This window comes from Pundamilia nyererei, unplaced genomic scaffold, assembly GCF_000239375.1.
Source record: "Pundamilia nyererei isolate P.nyererei 1_Seehausen unplaced genomic scaffold, PunNye1.0 scaffold00004, whole genome shotgun sequence".
Lineage (NCBI taxonomy): Eukaryota > Metazoa > Chordata > Actinopteri > Cichliformes > Cichlidae > Pundamilia > Pundamilia nyererei.
The window spans coordinates 6,390,264-6,406,787 of NW_005187405.1; the positions used below are offsets into that span (position 1 = coordinate 6,390,264).

At 38.6% G+C, this 16,524-nt stretch overlaps 2 protein-coding genes across 4 annotated transcripts in view; both read left to right on the plus strand.

The window, feature by feature from the left end:
* LOC102196088 (laminin subunit alpha-3) overlaps positions 1-4,037 on the plus strand; it is a 59,362-nt gene extending 55,325 nt beyond the window's left edge. For both annotated transcript variants that reach the window (XM_005721360.1, XM_005721361.1), the window contains 4 exons: positions 343-497; positions 769-862; positions 959-1,078; positions 2,789-4,037. In XM_005721360.1, coding sequence (XP_005721417.1) covers positions 343-497; positions 769-862; positions 959-1,078; positions 2,789-2,931 — 512 coding nt within the window. In that variant the 3' untranslated portion in view covers positions 2,932-4,037. The remainder of the gene's footprint in view (positions 1-342; positions 498-768; positions 863-958; positions 1,079-2,788) is intronic.
* Positions 4,038-5,261: 1,224 nt separating this feature from the next.
* The window catches only part of LOC102197229 (tetratricopeptide repeat protein 39C), a 12,995-nt gene continuing 1,732 nt past the window's right edge, over positions 5,262-16,524 (plus strand). Inside the window, exons 1-13 of one of the 2 annotated variants that reach the window (XM_005721365.1) lie at positions 5,262-5,675; positions 8,305-8,353; positions 9,810-9,938; positions 10,090-10,204; positions 10,702-11,101; positions 11,579-11,747; positions 11,864-11,957; positions 12,047-12,154; positions 12,239-12,348; positions 12,438-12,561; positions 12,641-12,738; positions 12,930-13,034; positions 13,182-13,220. In XM_005721365.1, the coding sequence (XP_005721422.1) occupies positions 5,533-5,675; positions 8,305-8,353; positions 9,810-9,938; positions 10,090-10,204; positions 10,702-11,101; positions 11,579-11,747; positions 11,864-11,957; positions 12,047-12,154; positions 12,239-12,348; positions 12,438-12,561; positions 12,641-12,738; positions 12,930-13,034; positions 13,182-13,220 (1,683 nt within the window). In that variant the 5' untranslated portion in view covers positions 5,262-5,532. The remainder of the gene's footprint in view (positions 5,676-8,304; positions 8,354-9,809; positions 9,939-10,089; positions 10,205-10,701; positions 11,102-11,578; positions 11,748-11,863; positions 11,958-12,046; positions 12,155-12,238; positions 12,349-12,437; positions 12,562-12,640; positions 12,739-12,929; positions 13,035-13,181; positions 13,221-16,524) is intronic. The other variant, XM_005721367.1, reaches the window with a different exon arrangement.

The following is a 16,524-nucleotide window of genomic DNA, read 5'->3' on the forward strand; positions in this document are numbered from 1 at the left end:
GCCTAGCTTGGGAGTCACCGCACCTAGTGCTCCGATTACCACGGGGACCACCGTTACCTTCACCCTCACATATATATATATATTAAATATATATATATATACTCATATATATATATAAAAATGAGTAAAACCTGAAGAGTCTAAGGTCATGGGATATGTTTAATTTTTGAATTTTTTCTATAGTTCAAAGTATGCTAAACTAATTTAGTTTCAAAATAGGGTGGGTTTGAAGGGGATCATTCATTTGAAATCACAGAAAAATCAAACAACGTGCAGAAGGACAGCGTAAATGCTTAAACAGCATTCACACTAATAAATCGTTTTGTATTTTCTGCATTTCAGATGATTCCTTTGTTGTGGGCTCCAGCTTTGAGCTGCTGTTTAACATTCGTCCACGGAGTCTGACGGGACTCCTGCTTCATGTAGGTGTGTACAGCAAGACTCCAGATGGACTGCCGATGGGTCACTATCTCATTATCTATATGCTCGGAGGAGAGGTGAGACCACATATCTGTTTGTCATTTCCATATTTTTTTGGAAATTCATTTTTTTTTCAAGCTCAAAGGAACTTATTAGTAGAACAAGGTCTCTTGGTTCTGATATCTTCTGATCTTCTTTATCAAACTGATGTTTTTCTTCCTGTGTAATAAATATGAACCAAGTTTGCCATTTCTGTTCAGCACGCAGAAACAGACACTAACTTCATATTAGACCTAAATTTGCAAGTGTGATTCAAAGCACTGGGTTTGGACATGTTCCTGTTTGTAGGTGGTTGCACGAGTAAACAATGGAAATGGAGAATTCATGGTGTCAGTGAAGCCAAAAGCTTCTTTATGTGATGGAGTATTCCATAAAATTTCAGGTAAAACACCATTAAAATGACTCAAACTGTCTTTAAGACCTGATAGACTTGACATGCATTGTACAAAATATATCAATTTATTATTTTTATGTTTAGTAATCAAGAGGAAGAATGTTGTGCAATTGTATGTGGACACACTGGACAACTACAAGATTGGACCACCATTTTCCAATATACCTTTGACCAAAGACCCACTGTATGTGGGTGGCATTCCTGGTAAGTGTAAATCATCTAATTTGAGTGACTGAGTATTTTTTTTTTTGGTTTTGTTTGAGTCAAACTTGAGCACATATTTAATTAAACTATATTTTTGTACTCACAAGCAGCTTCATTAGGTACAATTTGTTAGTTCTGGGTTAGACCCTCTTTTGCCTTCAGAACTGCCTAAATTCTTTGTGGCACAAATTCAAAAATTTACTGAAAATATTCCTAAAAAACTTTGACCAATACTGCCATGACAGCATCGCACAGTAGCTGTAAATCTTTCAGTTGCACATCTGTGATGTGAATCTCCAGTTCTGCAACATCCCAAAGATGTTCTATTAGATTAGATCATTTATTATCTGGTTACTGAAGAAGTCTTTTCAGTACAGAACACTGTCATGTTCAAGAAACCAGTTTGAGATTATTTGGGCTTTGTGACATGTTATGCTATCCTGCTGGAAGCAGCATCAGAAGATGGGTACACTGTGGTCATAAAGAGATGAACATGGTCAGGGGACAATACTCAAGTAGGTTGTGGTGTTTAAATGATACTCAGTTGTTACTAGGGGGGCCAAAGTGTTCTAGAAAAATACCCCCCACACCATTACAACACCACTGCTATTGCCAGAACCGCTGATACAAGACCGGACAGATCCATGTTTTTATATTGTTTATGCCAAATTCTGACCCTAACATCCAAATGCAGTAGCAGTAATCGAGACTCATCAGACAAAGCAACATTTTTCGAATCTTCTATTGTTCAGTTTTAGTGAGTCCATGTGAAGTGTAGCCTCGGTTTCCTGTTCTAAGCAGACTGTAAACCTTCTGTTTCAAGGTTCGACATGCAGTTGTAGCTTCTGCCTTTCAGTGGACAGCCAGTGCAGTTCTTATTGACCTCTGGATATTTTCTCCATTTTGTTTCTCTGTAAACTCTAGAGAGGACTGTGTGAGAAAATCCCAGTAGATCAGCAGTTTCTGAAAAACTCAGATTAGCCCATCTGGCACCAACAACAATGCCATGTTCAAAATCAGTTAAATCACCTTTCTTTGCCATTTTGATCCCAGGATAAATGCTATTTCCTCAGTTCTCAGTCGGAATGCCCCTCAATTTGGATTTTCCACTCAAAAAATTTGGAGCTGACCAACATACCATGAGTTATCCAACATAGCGGCACTGAATGTAAACAGTAGTAAAACTGTAAACTTTTAATTTGTTCTGCCACTGTTGTGTATTTTTAACTCACTAAATAAACCAGATGCAGGGCATAGATCAAGCTCTATCCATAAATGTGTTTTTAAAGCACATAAAAATAAGTATTTTGCTGTAGTATTTTGCTATTTTGCTGCTAGTGATATCTGAATGGCTCTAAAAGTCCTGTTTTTCCTGGCTTTTTCTGGAACTTCCGACATCCAATTTCTGAGATATCTGTAACATCGCAGGTGCTCTTGACCATGTCTACATGTCTAAATGCAATTGAGTTGCTGCCAGCTGATTGGCACATAGATGGAAGACGTATTTTTGATATGGTAGATATACAAAAAAAGTCATATTGGAGATACAAAACACACCAAGAGATTTGTCAAGACAAATCAAGAGATTTATTGTCTATCCCCTTAATAAAACTTACATCTTTCTATAAAAAACACTTTAGTTATAGTCTTAAGGTTAAAATAAAATAGACTGAAACAATAAAATCACTCACCTGTCCCTTTCTGCCACAGCGATCTTAATGCAGCAGAGGCTTCCTGTCACATCCTCCTTTGTTGGATGCATCCAGGACATGGGGATCAACGGGGAACTGGTGTCCTTCGAAAGGCCGTCAAGCGTGTTTGGTCCAGTCAACCTCAAGGAGTGTCCAGGCTGAACATAAAGATCTCCTCAAACCATCAGTAAACAAACCCTGGGACCATGTCCACCACCAGCTATGTGCAATCTGTTACTATGACAGAGAATGTGTTAGCATGTAAGAGTGTGTGTGTAAGACGATTGTGTTTCAGCGTGAGTGTGTTGGGATGAATGTACGTGAAAAATAAATATATGAGCAGCGGCTTACAGGTTCATAATGTTTGCTGTTAAGTTAAACATGTCTATATTTATTTAGTGTAAAGTCGCGTATTGCCTCACCAATTACAAATGCATTTTTTGACGGCTGCAATAAACTCTACTTTGTTGGTCTAGTCAGTCTCTACTGACTATCAAATGCTACTGAATATGCTTGTAAGTGGTCAGTGCTGCGTTACAGTCAGCCCAGCACTTTCAGAAAACAAGTATTGCCTTTGGTGCTGCGAAAGAGATCAAGATTATTAACTGATGTACTTTTGGTTTGCTTGTTGGACTCAATAGCTTATACTAAGAAAAATGATGTTTACACCCATGATTCTCAATTCAGTGACATTTCAGGGGTTGCTAAGCTATTCTGTATTCATATCCACATGCCAGCATGCAGAATTCTGCATTTTAACTGGCTTAAGAGACATGGACTCTTTGCACATGTTTTCAAACCACATGTTTTTCGCCCCCAGTGTTGTATTACTGTTCTGATCTGATTTTCCAGTTTGCATTCCCTTTGTATGAGAATATGGATGTATATCTTACAGTAGTTACACCAGATAACAGCATGTACTAAATTTTGTTTCTATCAGTTAAATAACCAATGTACCTAGATGCCATTAGAATAAGTTTGGTCAGTAGTGTTTGGGACCATTGCAAAAGTAATAACAGAAAAAGTATGTTTAGGTACTTATATTCACAAAAAAGGTGTTTACTTTTCTAAATTGTGCATTTATGCCAGACTTTAAATAACATTGTATCTCAATATGATGTAAAATTCATATTAAATTGGACACACTGTACATGCATTCCTGTCTTGTGGCAACTGATTTGTAAGCCATTATGTAACCTGTCTGATTAATATTCTTTATGAATACCTGTCAGTGCCATAAATAAATAATGGACTTTTGATCAAGGAAACAGCTTGGGAACTGTTAACTTCCACTCATTATGGTTCATACTAAACAATTAATGTACACTGCTGTGCAAACGTCTTGAGCCACCCCTCATTTCTTTATATTTTGTTTCCAAGCAGCCAGACTTTCTAGTAGTTTTTTTAAATTAAGGGATGAACTGGTGTTGAGTCTACACATAATAGACAACTTAGAAAAGAATCAATCTTAAACTGTAAGTTTAAGCACTTTTGTATCAGCAGCCTGTTGCAAAACTCATTAGAATTATACAAACTCTGGTTTTGCCTTACTGTAGTTCCATGTATGTTTGTACATGTTTCAAAGTCCTATTTCCCTTTTTTGTAGCAAAATGTAAACACCAGAAGGTCCCGTCAAGACCTTTGCACAGTGCGGTGAGTATTTCTTTTGTAACTATAGCTCATTTTAATATTAGTAAATTATATAGCATTTAGGAAACTTTGATTCATATGTGATGTGTTAAAATATGAAACACAATAAAATGTGGCCTTTATAAAATTCAGATAGTGTTAGAGTAAGAGCTCACACTGAGGTCTTGTCCTCAGTATTGCTTTAGAGGAAATGAGACTTTTTGGGGGGAAGATGTGGTAAAAGTAAGGAAGTTTTCCTGCAAGTATACTTTTAGAAAAGCATTAGGATAGCATAAGATTTGAAAATGTAAAAAAAACCTGTTAGGGATATATCTGTTAAACGTGTTAAATAAAATACAAAGTTGAGAAAATATCCATTATTGCCATTGGTAACCACTGGTAATTAGTCAAAAACGTCAAAAACTGTATGGACTCCTCACCTCTGCGTTTCAGCTAAAGACTACGCCCACTCCTATGCTGCCTTCAGGGTCGTTCTTTTCCCTCAGAAATGACAAAGAAATTGCGCAAAGTTACGGTTAGCGCACCATTGCCTGAGAACATAACGGAAAGGAAACTCTAAAATTATAGTGTGGCTGCAAATTAAAAATAAATACATAAACAATACATGCGATCTTCCTGATGGGCAAAAATGGAAAGGTCGTAGCATAAGAAACGCAGGAACAGATCTGTTGACAAATAATTTAACACAAACAAAACCTTTTCTGTTTGTGGCTTGTTTCACCGTTTTCACCTCTGTTTGCATTAATGTATTCAATAAGAGGAATAATCTGTTCTTTTTCTTCATCTAGTTCTGTTCTTCTGCTAGAAATCTTTTTTACGATAGCACATGAAGGCAGCACGTTTCCTGGCTCACATGCAAACCAGCGGTCAGGAGACAGAATACAGAGTACGGCCGCCCAGCTGGCGGGACACTGGTTAGCTTCACTCTGTGTTGTAACCGGCTAGTTATGTGAAATAGCGGATTGTTATACGAACGTAAATATGCCAGCATTTGCTCCAAACTGCGCCACCGGTTGAGACTTCTCTGAGTGTAAGTAAACTAACCAGCTATACCGCCCTACCTGCCTGTCTCCGGTCGCGTTCAGTTCCTCACCTCCGATATCGGGTGTCTTAATGGCGGACGGAAAGGAACCAGCCCCGGCGAGCGTGGAGGAGGAGACAGACAGTATAAACGACGCAGAGCTGGCGCTGAAGGGAATCAACATGCTGCTCAACAATGGATTCAAAGAGAGCGATGAGCTCTTCAGAACATACAGGTCTGTGTGTGACTTCTCTTCCTGTATGTAAAAACAAAACAGAGGCGTATGCTTGTGTTAAATGTTATGGCAGGTGTAGCTAATGTTCCCAAACTTGTGATTAACCAATACAATTACAACTGAAGGCATCAAAGCGTGTGGTCTAAGCTTTGAAAAAACAAAAACAGGAAAAAAAAAAAAAAAGCCCACCACCCGTGTCACGCTTGTCTGGTGGAGAACCATTTGATCTGATCACAAGCAGAATTAGTGTTGTTTAAATACCCTGAGCAAATATCCACAACCACAATATGTGACATGTGTGCACATCATTAGATTTGGTGACTGTCTTCATAAATGTCTAAAAAAAAACAACGAAGTGCTTGCTTAACAGGTTGCCATTCCTGTTATACCGCTGTCTGGCTTTGAGGTACTTTGTACGCCTTTTTGTGAAATATGTCAACATGGCCCAGCTAGTTCCTCACATCTACAGTTGAGTGACATATTAGAGGAAAACAATAACAACAATGTGTCCAGATAAGGTAACCAGGTTTCTGAGATGGTCTCTCGTTTGCTGATCCAGAAAGCATACATGAAGACTGTCATTAGGTGAGAGTGCAATATTAAAAGATCCATAGCATCACCTGTAGAAGTCTAGGTTTATATATTTTTACACATACCAATTATTGGATGGCTGCATATGTCTTGCCTTGCTCTGGAAAGCAATGTCTTTGATGTCATTTAGGATCGAAATGCAAGCATTAAACTGGTAAACTATTCTCTTAGTCCAGTAGCACCCATCTCAGCCAAATAATCAGTAGGCATGCGAGAAAACTGCTGCATAACCTTTCCTTTTGCATTTTGCATTCATTAAAAGAGGTCACAAGTTATAAATGTTGGGAATCCCTGCTCCTGAACCGCACACGTCCTTACGCCTTTGCTTTCAACTTGAATGCTTATGTCATGAAAGGGCAGCTCCTATGGTTCCTGACCCCTGGGGAAAGCGTAAATGTCACCTCGTCCGCTAATTGCATTAAGCTCTAGGTGTCATCCTGTTTTGACTGGATCAGCAAAACGATGGAGGGAAGTGAAAAACACAAACACAGCTGTCTGAGAATGAGCTTTTACTGGCAGTATGTACGAGTTTCTGTTAAAGCTCCCCTGGTACTATTACGTTTGTATAGTATGTTGCACTTATGTGTGGAGGTGGTTCCAATATAAATTAAATCCCCATCACAGTTACACAGGGATACCTGTACCAAGTCAATTTTCCACAATTATTTGAAACATTTTGCCGTAAGTTGACTGACACGTGGTGCCTCTTGTCTTCAAAGTGAAATATAAGGCTGCTGAAATTCAGTTATCGCACCAAAATGACCACACAGCTACACAGCTACAGATGGAAATCAAAAGGACCTTTGATTTCTGTAAATGATGCAAGTTTTCAGCTACACAGATGCAAGTCTGTGTAGCTCTAAAAGATTATTATTAGTAGCTATAAATGTGTCAATTGTGACAGGGTATATGTTTTGATTATAGGGTAGAAATTTCTGAATCTCTTAATTCATCAAAGAGAAAGTTAGTTGATAAGTTTTGCATTAGCTGGCTTGTGACAGTTGTAAAGCTGTGTTAATAGTGTGTAACAGTGTATTATGAGCACCTTTGATGCCCTAAGGTAATTTCAGATGAAGGGCATCTTAAAGTGTGTTAGTTATGAGGGTGAGGCCAAAAATTGCCAATTGGGGGTAGAGGGTAATAGTCAAAGAAAAGAAAGTCTAATCTGAGTTTCTGCATATTTAAAGGCAACAGCATGCAGTCTGCCTTTTGTGGAAAAAATGGGTCATTCATGGATTGTTTTTCTGAAGAGCTTAAGTGAATGGTAGTGAGTGGTAGTGCAACAGGATACACCATTGCAACAAGTCAGTTTGTGAAATCTCTTCCCTCCTAGCTACTCCACAATCAGCTATAAGTGGTATATATAAGCGGAAGCATTTAGGAACCAAAGCATTGCAGATGATGTGAAGTTACAGAGTGGGGTCGCTGAGTGCTCATAATGCATTAAAGTGGCCAACACTGCTGACTCAATAACTGCACAGCTCCAAACCAGCACACAAAAACTGTGTGCTGGGAGCTTCATGGTTTGGGCTTCCATGGCTGACAGCTCCTGTAGGTATAATATTTGTAGTTGACCCAGTATTATTGTCCATACAGTGTATATGTTTACAGAAATAAAGATTAATATAGTGACGCTGGTCCTATCTAGTAAACTCAATTTGGTTCCTTGATGTAAAACAAAACAAAAAAAACCTCTATTAAATATCTTTAATCTCAGAATTTCTCAGCTGTTTTTTATCAAATGTGACTTTTTTTTTATTTAGCACTTTAATGTTGGAAAATATCTTGGTTTTTTTATTTCATGAATTAATTTTTCATTGTTTTACTTCTGAATATTCTCCTCCTTCCCATTAGTATTTTTCTAACCTACAGTAGTCCTAATACATTGGCATTATTGATGCATGAAACAGGCCACATACTTTTCATTGTTTCTCCAGTGAACTTTACACTGTCAGAGAAAATCACATTATGTGAAAAGACTAACTTCTCTTATATGTTTGGGGTTGTTTTCTTCTTCTTCTTTTTTACTTTCTTTCAGGAACCACAGTCCTTTGATGAGTTTCGGTGCAAGTTTTGTGAGTTTTCTGGTGAGTGGAAAAGCAACTCGCTGCTATTTTGGTTTGTGGCCAAACTTCTCGAAGATTTTTGTAAATGTTGCTTTGAGAGCTTTTGGTTTCTTTGTGAGGCTTATGGAAGTTCCCTTGTGTTCCCTTTAAGTCCTTTTAAGCCAGCTGTTATGTTTTGCGAAGAAATTTCTAAATTATGTTTGATCAGCATTTTTCCCCCCCCAGCTCTAAACTTTGCAAGTTTCTGCTGTCATGATTGGATGACATCATACACATGCTGGGTCAGCAGTGGGAGGGATGTCACGAAGTACAAATACTTAATTTCTGTACTGTTACTGTACTGTTTTACTGCCTGTATTTAAACACAAGTATCTTTGTTTGATTGTTTTTAGTCACATTTTCAAAACAGGCTCGTTATTTTAGTTTTCTTTTTAATGCGTTTGGGAGTTATTCTTTCACATCACTGCTCAGTGTGTATGACATAAATGTCATAGAGATGAAAGATGCAAACAGCATATAATGTATGCATCATTTATAGCATTATACTTTTTTTTTGTTTAATGTTACCCATCAAGAATGCAGGGAACAGCTACAAATGGAGTTATTTAATTTAATGTGCTTTTTCTCTGCATGATGAGTGCATGTGTTGAAGCACATATTCCCATCTATTAATATTATTGTAATATTTTTTTAACATGACATGAGGCTTATTTATCTTTGCAAAAAGGAGCTGATAGAAGAGCTACTATATACTTTAATATTTTCCACTTCCTGGTCAGCTGGTAACATCTGAAGTACAGTGGTATTTTTTAACAAGTCATTAATGACTCCAGAGGACTTCTGTGAGATTGACCCTTAAAGGGCAAAGATAGAATAAGGTCACACTTGCAGAGCACATCACCATGATGTCTACTCATCTTTTACTGGGAGAAATCAGAGAGCAAAAGCCCTTACGAGTTGCCAGGCACCTCAGCATGTGAAAAATGAAATTCCCAACAAAAGCTTTGACAGTGGAAAAGGACAGCAGTGTTACTGCAGTCCAAGTAACACAGAGATCTTTGTTTCAGTCGAAGCAAAAAAGTTGGCAGCTGTGTTGTAGTGCTAGAATAATTACAGAGTTTCTGGTGTATAATTGTACTTCATTAGTAGCCTGACCAATTAAAAATAATCATTCAGAAGTAACTTTATAAATTAAATGTTTTTAGTATGTGGCAAAATCCCAGAATTTGGCAAATTTTTTTTTTTTTTTTTTTTTAAAGGGATTTAGGTTAGCAATAGTGCATATCCTTTATCTTCTACCTGTTTTGTTCATTCATTCATTGTATGTGTAATTTGTACAAAATCTGTCAATTTGGAACAATTAGATTTCGTTTTCTTGTTTCTTTTTCTGACTCCACTGTCGTGTGTTCAGTGTAAGCGATTTTTCTTGAACCACATGTAAGTAATTGATTGCTTTTATCCGGTTTCCCTTTTGCAGAACGCCATGATGACTTTTGAAGAGGAAAAAATGCAAATGGCTTTTGAAGACCTCAAGGCTACAGAGAGACTGTGTGAGAGTGAAAACATGGGTGTCATTGAGACCATTAAAAGCAAGATCAAGCGCAATGTGAGTAAATACTTGATTAAACTGCCTGTATTGTACATCATTATATAGACAAGCATTTCATGTTGGGCCTGTAACGCCCACGTGTGCTTGTTAGCTCTCCTGCATACCTGTCTGTCATCAGCCTGTAAATGTGGGGTGTTTGTGTGGGCAGATGGACTCTCAGAGGTCAGGGGTGGCTGCAGTGGACCGACTCCAGAGGCAGATCATCATTGCAGACTGCCAGGTTTACCTGGCGGTTTTATCTTTTATCAAACAAGAGCTGTCATGTAAGGGAACCTTTGGTATTTGTTGGTTGACAGTGATGCACTCCACACGTATCACGTAGGTAGGTGACAAATTAAAGGAAAAAAACAAAACCTGTCTTTTATGCCTTGGGAAGCTTTTTTGCTGGTATGGGTCCACTTGTCTCTTTAGAGGGAAGTGTCACTTGAAATCAGTACAAAGCTGTTATGGAATGTTTTTATTGTGATGGAGGTGGTCTCTCCCAGGTAGCCCCTGTTGCAGGGATACAAGGAGTCGCTAGATCTCAATAGCTATGAGAGATTTTGGGCCAGCACTCTTTAGCGCCATCATTGAAACACCACATGACAGAAGAATCTTTTAGAAGAGTGGTTTTAGAGTGCTCTAGCCTTCCTGACATTGGCCTCTGATGGCTATGATAGCTTTTCCTTTAATTTGTCATCCACCTTTTATTTGATGTGTTAAATACAAAGAGGTTATAATAAAGGACTTTTCTCTAATCTGAGCTTCAATCCTCTGACAGCATATATCAAAGGAGGCTGGATCCTCCGTAAAGCTTGGAAGATGTACAACAAATGTTACAACGACATCACACGTCTACAAGAAGGCAGCAGGAGGAGGGGCTCTGAACAGCAAGCGACGCCGTCTTCATCGTCCGGCTCTGCTCTGTCCCACCAGAGTCGCTCTCCCTCACCCGGGTCAAGTCCATCACAGAGGCTAGATGGCATCAGTCCCGAGGCTCTGGATCGGCTGAAAGGTTCAGTCAGTTTTGGTTATGGTCTTTTCCACCTCTGTATATCGATGGTGCCACCGCACCTACTGAAGATCGTCAATCTGCTGGGCTTTCCTGGAGACCGCCATCAGGGCCTGTCAGCACTCACTTACGCCAGTGAAAGTAAGGACATGAAGGCCCCCTTAGCTACGTGAGTGAGTATGTTTGCGTATCTGTATCCTGTTTTGCAACTTAAACAGTTGTGTGCAGTGTAATAAAATAATGAAAGCATAATTTGTAGAGGAAAGAAGGAAACAAAAAAGAGATCCCAGTGTGAACAGCTGTAATAATTGACTGACTCAGGTCCCTGTAGCACAATTTTCCAAATCCTGCTTCATACTGAATCGTTTGAAATTGGTTTTTAGTCCTTGGGTGCCTTGGGAACCATGTTTGTAATCAAGCCTTTAATTAAAATCAAGTGTGTGGGAATTTGGTCATGTCTGCCAAGTTAACAAATCTGTAATATAACCACATTATGCAATATTACTGTAAAATGCTGTGAATCGTATTTCCTCAGTTTTGTAAAAAGCGCAACACATTGTGCTGTTTTTTGTGTGTGTGTGTCATTATCATAAATTAGAAATTTGCTATATTCCCTCTCATTACAGTCTCTGTGCTTTTCTTGCAGCTTGGCTCTGTTGTGGTACCACACAGTAGTGCAGCCCTTCTTTGCTCTGGATGGCACAGACACACAGTCAGGCCTAATGGAAGCCAAATACATTCTTAAACAAAGAGAGGCTATTTATCCCAACTCCTCCCTCTTTATGTTTTTCAAAGGCAGAGTTCAACGCCTTGAGGTAAAGACATGTGAATACTAAACCTTGTTATCTTTTGCCATGTGAAGTAGTCTTCTAACTTGGAGAAGCTCAGTGTTGTCTCACTGTAACTCATACTACAAAGTTTCCTTCTGTAGTGCGAGATCAGTAGTGCCTTGACGTCCTTCAGTAGTGCCTTGGATCTGGCCTCTGACCAAAGGGAAATTCAGCACGTTTGTTTATATGAAATAGGTACTGCCTGGCTCTCATATTTCTCTCATATTTCAAATATGCCTCACTCGGTATTAGTATGCAACATCATTTCTGATCGATTTTTTTAGGCTGGTGCAGCATGATCGAACTGAACTACAGAGAAGCCTACAGAGCGTTTGACAGATTGGCGACTGAATCTCGCTGGTCCCAGTGCTATTATGCCTATTTAACTGGAGGTAATTACAGCACCGTAATGCTTTCAGGGTATTTTGTAAGCTCGGTAGTGGATGCTAATCCATATTGTATGTTGTGTGGTGCAGTGTGCCAAGGAGCCACTGGTGATCTGGAAGGAGCCGTTGCTGTTTTCAAGGACGTTCAAAAACTTTTCAAACGCAAGAATAATCAGATAGAAATGTTTTCCATGAAAAGGGTGAGTGTGTAACTAGTTTGTTTCCTGTAGGAATATTATGGTGCTAAGAATGCCACTGATGTGAAGATGCACTTTTGTTTTTCAATCAGTCTGAGAAGCTAAAGAGCTCCAGTATATCCAAAGAACTCTGCATCCTATCAGTGATTGAGATTCTGTATTTGTGGAAAGCTCTGCCCAATTGCTCCAATGCCAAGCTGCAGACGATGGCCCAAGGTACTGCATTCCAAACTAATATCTCGTTTGCATTATGTGCACTAATGCAAAGTGTTTGTAATTTTGATTCGTCCTTTAGTGTTACAGGGGATTGACGACGCCTCGTGTGCAGGCCTGAAAAACCTCCTTCTTGGTGCCATAAGCAAATGTCTACATAATACCAAAGATGCCATTCAGGTACTCTTGTGTTAAATTAATTATGCAATTTGCATTTTTGGAAAATTGATGCACAGCATGAAGCACAGCATGAAGCACGGCCCTCGCCGGCTGCCTTAAAGGATTGTCCATGCACTTACACAACACAATAATCATTGTTTGTTTTGGTATCATGACCTTTTTTTTTTCTTTTTTCTTTTTTTTTGAAACAGTATTTCCAGCTGGCTGCAAGGGATGAGGGGGGGCGTCTGAGCAACTCTTATGTGCAGCCCTACTCTTGCTATGAACTGGCCTGTGTGCTGCTGAATTCCCCAGAGGCAAGTTTTGTGTGTGTGTGTGTGTGTGTGTGTGTGTGTGTGTGTGTGTGTGTGTGTGTGTGTGTGTGTGATAGTTAAACTGTCTCTCTTGGCCAAGGTCCTGGAGGAGTTACACTATCTAAATATTTATTTAATTTTTTTTTCTAGTCTGCGGGGAAGGGCCGAATGCTAATGCTTCAGGCCAAGGTACAGTAATACTCCTTATTTATTCTCTGCCCTGAAAGGAGGTAATATGTCCTGTTTTTCCTGTCTATTTGTTAGCAGTCTAGCTTCCACTGTTTTTAAGATATCATTGTGGCGGGGTGTGGCCTGCAGAGCCGTGCAGGCCACACATCTGCAATCATGCACCGCAGACTTAAATGTTGTACTGGGTCCTGTGGTTGGAGAGGTGGTGTTGATGTGAGTACAGCTGGCAGCGGGAGAGCTGCGGCCGTTGTGTGTAAATGGTGTGCCTCAATAAAAGATGTTGAATAGCAGTAAAATGCCATCGGGTCTGCTGTGGTCGTTTACGATCATTTTTAAGTTTTGTGTGATGGCAGTTACCAACAGCTCGAGCGGATTTAATTTAGGTGAAAATCTGGTTAAGATCAAGGTCGCACCATATGTGAAAATCAGTACAAAGTTTATATTAGCCATAACTTTTTATTGATCGTCTTCAAACTTCACAACAACATACTGGGCATTGGAGGACATGAGCACCCATGTAGGCTAAGCATTTCACCTTGACCGTCATTATTAGCGCCCAAGGTGAAAAAGCTGGTCTTGCAAAACATTTTAAGAAACCATATCGAGTATAATATGTTATATGGAAGGTCATGAAGAGAGCTTGTGATGTCACAGTGATGCCGTAACAGGCTGACATCCTCATATTGTAATGAAAACAGGCTGATGTCAGCATGTTTTATTAATTTTAGCGTAGTCCGTGGTCTTTGGGGCGAGTCACACTATGAGTGATCTTGTTACTACTGGAAGTAGTTGATAACAAGTCCTGTCTTATTTGATTAATTAAAAGCAATTAGTGTTTAGATTTTGTCTTATTTTTGCTGCGGGTCAAAGCTTTCTTTATAAAACTGATCAGGATCTTTTCATTCTGACTCATCGTTCTAAATCAGATTAAGACACCCACTGTCTGATCAGGTGACAGGATGTCTATTGGAGTGCCAGTGCTGCTTGAACTTAGTGAGCTGAGTATACTGGCTTTGCATTGACCTAAAGTTTGCCAACACTGTAGCCAAGCCTCTGTATAAGGAATGGATTTAAAATGAAAATGACAGAATTTGAATGAAAACAACAGAAATTGGGAACAAACAATGGAATTTGAATGAACAGAACAGAATTTGAATCAAAACAATAGAATTAGAATGAACAGAACAGAATTAGAATGAACAGAACAGAATTTGAATCAAAACAATAGAATTAGAATGAGAAGAACGGAATTTGAATGAAAAAAACAGAATTTGAATGAAAACAATGGAAGTTTAAAACAAACAACAGAATTAGAATGAACAGAAAAGGATTTGAATCAAAACAATGGAAATAGAATGAAAACGACGGAATTTGAATGAAAACGACGGAATTTGAATGAAAACGACGGAATTTGAATGAAAACGACGGAATTTGAATGAAAACGACGGAATTTGAGAACAAACAATGGAATTTGAACGAAAACAATGGAATTTGAACTAGAGCAGGGCGATATAGCCAAAAATATTTATTATGATATATATTTGAAAATTTGCGATAACGATATAACTGACGATATAATTGATGCGAGACAAAATACAACTCCACAACATTACTAGCGCAAAAAGACAACCTTCCATTTATTTTCACTTAAACAAGAAGCTGGTTTTTATGTACATTAAAGCTTTATAAAAATGTAACAGTGCAAATGCAAATTCCTTGCTGAAAGTTTAACCAAAAGGCATTTCCAGTAGAAATGGGATGACATATCCTGAGCATAACCATGTATAATATCCACTGAAGTTAAAAAGAGGTGCTTTGCAACATTAAACTGCAGTGAGCAGTACGTATTTTTCGGACCACAAGGTGCACGGGATTATAAGGCACATTAAGCGAAACAAAGCAGTCAGATAAATCAAACTTTATTAAACTCATTCTTCTTGCTTCCTCCACTTCTGTACCATTGATTTATTAATGAATGAATTCTGCTCTATTCCCTTGTTGTTGCAGTATATTAATGACTAACCTTGTATTGTGGATGGATTATCTCAGTTGTTCTCCTGACTGAAGTTTGGTCCGTTTACAGCATCCCGCCATGCGATTGCATTTGTCTCTAACTATCAGGAACTTTAACGTTAACTTTTATAAGTGGAAAAGTGTTAGTGTTTGTCCTCCAGCTTCACTGTTTATGTTATGCTAACATAGCTGTGTCGCTAGCGATCAGGTAGCACATCATTATATACCAGCTAGCCCAACTTCAGTAACCCTACAAACGTCATTGCTGTTTAGTTTCCTGTCTTCATTTATGTTGGACGTGATAGCAGAGCTGTACGTTTGAATTTTTCCAGAAATCTCTGTCAGAACATGCTATATCATGCTTAGGTAACTAGCGAAACTAGCGAGCTAACTTCCGCTAGCTTCCTGCTAACTTCTAACTCCGTTAAATGTAACAAATTTTGTTTTCATGGATGCCTGGAAGTTAAATTTCATAGTTTCACCTGGTTAAGCAGCAATGCTGATCGTTTTATTAAAGATGAAAGAATTGAGACAGTTTTTAACTCTCAGTGATGCTGCAGTGTTCGTTTGATCTGAAGAATAGGGAGTTTAGGACCCAGATTACTCCCAGATTTAAGAGCATCTTAGTCCGGCAAATACGACAATAACGACAGCCGCTTGCATGTTCTGCAAAAAAATGTGCTTTGTCGTGTATCTGACGGACAAACACCAAACCAGTTCCACATCACTGAAGTTGCACCATTTTTACAAACCAATTCTGGTTCATCTGTTTCACTCAACAATCGGCCATGTGCGTATGAAAACAAAGGCACTGCGCATGCGCGTTTTACTCATATTCTATCGCGATATTTCATTTTCCTATCGTTGCCAAACATTATACCGGTATTACCGTGAACGGTATAATATGGCCCAGCCCTAATTTGAACGAAAACAACGGAATTGGAATGAAAACAACGGAATTGGAATGAAAACAACAGAATTGGAATGAAAACAACGGAATTGGAATGAAAACAACGGAATTGGAATGAAAACAACAGAATTGGAATGAAAACAACAGAATTGGAATGAAAACAACGGAATTGGAATGAAAACAACGGAATTGGAATGTACAGAACAGTTTGAATGAAAGCAACAGAATTCTAAAACAAACAATAGAATTTGAATAAAAAAGTAGAATTAGAATGAAAACAACAGCATTTGAATGAAAAAAACGGAATTAGAATGAAATGAATAGAATTTGAATGAAAACAACAGAATTGGAATGAACAGAACAGAATTTGAATCAAAACAA